This window comes from Priapulus caudatus, unplaced genomic scaffold (assembly GCF_000485595.1).
Source record: "Priapulus caudatus unplaced genomic scaffold, Priapulus_caudatus-5.0.1 Scaffold1093, whole genome shotgun sequence".
NCBI lineage: Eukaryota > Metazoa > Priapulida > Priapulimorpha > Priapulimorphida > Priapulidae > Priapulus > Priapulus caudatus.
In genome coordinates this window covers 80,807-84,734 of record NW_014578154.1, presented here as the reverse complement: position 1 = coordinate 84,734, position 3,928 = coordinate 80,807, and the positions used below count along the sequence as shown (strand labels likewise).

At 48.9% G+C, this 3,928-nt stretch overlaps 1 protein-coding gene across 1 annotated transcript in view; it reads left to right on the top strand.

Moving 5' to 3' along the window:
• Positions 1-3,415, top strand: part of LOC106815340 (transducin-like enhancer protein 4) — a 13,010-nt gene extending 9,595 nt beyond the window's left edge. The window contains exons 6-9 of the mRNA XM_014819785.1: positions 26-137; positions 536-618; positions 1,236-1,416; positions 2,665-3,415. Coding sequence (XP_014675271.1) covers positions 26-137; positions 536-618; positions 1,236-1,416; positions 2,665-2,772 — 484 coding nt within the window. The 3' untranslated portion in view covers positions 2,773-3,415. The remainder of the gene's footprint in view (positions 1-25; positions 138-535; positions 619-1,235; positions 1,417-2,664) is intronic.
• Positions 3,416-3,928: the final 513 nt, after the last annotated feature.

The window sequence follows — 3,928 nt, the reverse complement described above, 5'->3', positions numbered from 1 at the left end:
ACCCAATTTTCTTTTTCGCTACCAGGCAATTCCAAGGACACACGGACGGGGCCAGCTGTATAGACATCTCGCCAGATGGCACAAAGTTGTGGACTGGTGGCCTGGATAACACAGTGCGATCATGGGACCTACGAGAGGTACTTACGAGTTGTCACGATTGGGCAGTAACACCAAAGATGCTATTATTATTATTATTATTAATATTATTATCATTATTATTATTAGTAAGGATGTTTTGCTTATTGCAGCAGCTATTTCGTTACATATTTATATACGTCATTATTGCATAAGCTATTTATTTTCATATTTACACGTATTTTAACTTTCACTGTATCTATCGTGATGCAGTTAGTCTTCGAACATAAACTTTTTTCTCATGAACGATAGTCAACGACCGTGTGCGCAGTGATAGATTTGTTGTTGTTGTTGTTGTTGTTTACAATCTGGGCTTGTCGTTAATTACCACGCCACGTGCGCGGTTGATAAATTTGTTGTTGTTGTTATTTACAATCTTGATGTGTTGTTTTGTTTGTAGGGTCGGCAGCTGCAGCAGCACGACTTCACGTCTCAGATCTTCTCGCTCGGCTACTGCCCCACGGGCGAATGGTTGGCCGTCGGGTGGGTACCTCGTCCACGCTCTGGTCACGCGGCAATGTGCTTTACAGGGGTGTCGCGGTTTGCCCAATTTACCGTAGCAGACGACTGTAGCCGAGAGTAAATCGCTGATCTCTCTCTCTCATGCACGCACGTATTTCGCAGCAGTGCTTTACATGGGGGTTGCGTTTTGCCCAATTTACCGTAGCAGACCAGTGTAGCAGAAAGTAAATCGCTTATCTCTCTCTCATTTATGCATGTATCACATGGCAATGCTTACTGCAATCACTGCCCTTCCCGCACAAAAATCGATTCCCGAATTTTGCGACGTCTTCGAGCCTGCCATTCGAAACACCAGCTGAAGACGTACCTCGAGGCAAACATTGCTTTCTGTAACTAACCCACGCGAGCCGTAGCAGTACGTTCTCACTAACGCGCGCGTCCTCTGCGCGTCTTCAAGCCTGCCATGTGATACACCAGCCGAAGACGTACCTCTAAGCAAACGTCGCTCTATAACTACATACGTTCTCAGTCCTCGAAGCAAACATAGCTCTCGCAAAAAGTCTCTCTTAAGTCTCTCTCAAGCAAACAAGCTCTACATACGTTCTCGCTAACTCGCTCCCCTGTCTTCTATCTCGCAGCATGGAGAGTAGCAACGTGGAGGTGCTGCACCACACGAAGCCGGACAAGTACCAGCTGCACCTGCACGAGTCGTGCGTGCTCTCGCTCAAGTTCGCCTACTGCGGCAAGTGGTTCGTCTCGACGGGCAAGGACAACCTGTTGAACGCCTGGAGGACTCCCTATGGTGCTAGCATTTTCCAGGTGAGACAGAGATCGATCTCCTCGAGTCTGAGGAGGGCTGCATCGTCGGCGCTGCGTTATAGCGTCGATGCAACGTTAGCAGAACGCAGAGAACGTACTCGACAGTGTTGTAGGTCACCTTTGAAGAACGTTCACCTGTGTACAAAGGACACTCGGTATTTCCATTGTTAGCGTCGCTGCGTTCGTACTCGACGGTGGTAGAGGTCACCTTTGAAGAACGTTCACCTGTGTACGAAGGACACTGTATTTCCGTTGTTAGCGTCGCTGCGTTCGTACTCAACAGTGTTGTAGGTCACCTCTGGAAAACATTCACCTGTGTACAAAGGACGCTCGGTATTTCCATTGTTAGCGTCACAGCGTTCGTACTCGACAGTGTTGTAGGTCACCTCTGGAAAACATTCACCTGTGTACAAAGGACGCTCGGTATTTCCATTGTTAGCGTCGCTGCGTTCGTACTCAACTGTTTTAGGAGGTCACCGTTGGAGAACATTCACCTGTGTGCAAAGGACGCTCAGTATTTCCGTTGTTGAGCGACCCTCGTGTACAGGTTTAACTGCGCTTGAGTCGGGTATTGTCAGGCTAGCAGGCAGAAAAGGGTGATGTTCTTGTGTTGAAATAGAACCCGATCGAATTGTGCTCGCTCGATTCGGGTATTTGTCGGGATAGCAGGCAGAAAATGGCGATGTTCTTGTGTTGAAATAGAAACCCAATCGAATTGCGCTCGTGTCGAGTGCACGACGTGGCAGTTCTCGCTCGAGTGTGGTATTTTATTTCAGTCGTAGTAGTACCCGCTGAAAATTATAGTCGACGTTGAATTTGCCGCACGCGCACGCCGGTGTATTTTCTATCGGTGTCGGAGTTCAGTGCAGCGCCCTCTGTTGTAAGTCATGAGCAGTGATGTGATGTAATACTCACAATGAACTGTGTAGTAAATAATAATATAAATGCCAATAAATGACGTAAATAATAATGATGAAAATTACAATAAACGTGCAGTAAACAATGATATAAATGCTAAAAGAATAAACGTAAATAATGGTGAGAACAAAAATTCCAACAATAAAGGTGTAGTAAATAATAACAAAAATGCAAATATGAAAACGTGAATAATAATAATAATAATAATAATAATAATAATAATAAATTCTAATAATAAACCTGCGGGACTGATGAATGATAATTATAACTTCGACGCATTAATTTTAATTGTAACTTAAATTTAATTAAGATTAATAATTAATTTTGCAGTCAAAAGAGTCGTCGTCCGTGCTGAGCTGCGACATCTCCGCCGACGACAAGTACATCGTCACCGGCTCCGGCGACAAGAAGGCGACAGTCTACGAGGTCATCTACTGAGGTCGCCGCGCAAGCGAGCGAGCGAGTCCCGCCGCCGACGACGACGACGACCGGTCGCGCTTTTACCCGGCCGCCGTCCAGAACTGTCCACCGGACGGCTCTCACGGCGAAGGACGACGATCGGCGAAGACGATCGAGCGGCCGGCGGATGATCGAGCGTTAACTTTAGTCGCCGCGGAGATCTAGCTCCACGTTTTGTCGCCGCAGCGCTGATCCCTTGCCCTCGCGGACATTTGAGATGAGGGCGGTCGGACGATGGAAAATCAAACATTAACTTTGGCCGTGGCGGACGGTCAAGCATTAACTTTAGCCGCGGCGGACGGTCAAGCGTTAACTTTAGCCGCGGCGGACGGTCAAGCGTTACCTTTGGCCGCGGCGGAGATCGACTCTCGGTCTCTCGTCGGGCTTGGACCCCTCGCACTCGTGGACATTTGCGACGAGGGGTGGTCCGTCGTCGGATGCGTGAGCGTTGGACCGTCGAGAGAGAGAGAGAGAGAGAGAGAGAGACGGACGGAGAGACGGACGGAGAGACGTCGCCGGATGTGAGGAGACGGCGCGTCGGAGATATGTGCGTTTAGTGGGGGAAGGAATGGAAGGAGAAGAAGAAGAAGAAGAAGAAGAAGCCAGAGCTGTAAGATGTGTCGGGATGGAAGTGTAAAAAGAAGAAGAAGCCTAAGCTGAGGATGTGTCGGGATGGAAGAGAAGGAAGAAGAAGAAGAAGCCAGAGCTGTAGGACAGCGTCGTGACCGGGCACCTAGTCGGTGGCGTGCTGCGGCCGCGCGGTAGAGAGCCGAAAGACGCACGAGTTCTGGCCGAAGATAGTTACTGTTTCCGTGTTTATGTGTGAAATTCGGCGAGGATGCCTTGTGGTTATTTTTGTCGGTTTCTTCGGCGAGCGACGGGACTGGCAACGACTGTTTTGGTGAGGCGAGAGGAGAGTGAAGCCATTTACATCACTAGCGTGCACGATTTCTTTCTGTCTCTCTCTCTCCTTCTTTCTTTCTCTTTCTCGCTCTCCCTCCATCTCTCTCTCTCCCATCTGAAACGCCCTATCAGCTGAGTAGCGTTTAGGGTGCAGAGAGAATGGAGACCCCGGAGGCGGGGGGGGGGGTCTCTGATCTTGTCCCGCGTCTAGTTTCTTACTGGGTTGTAAGCG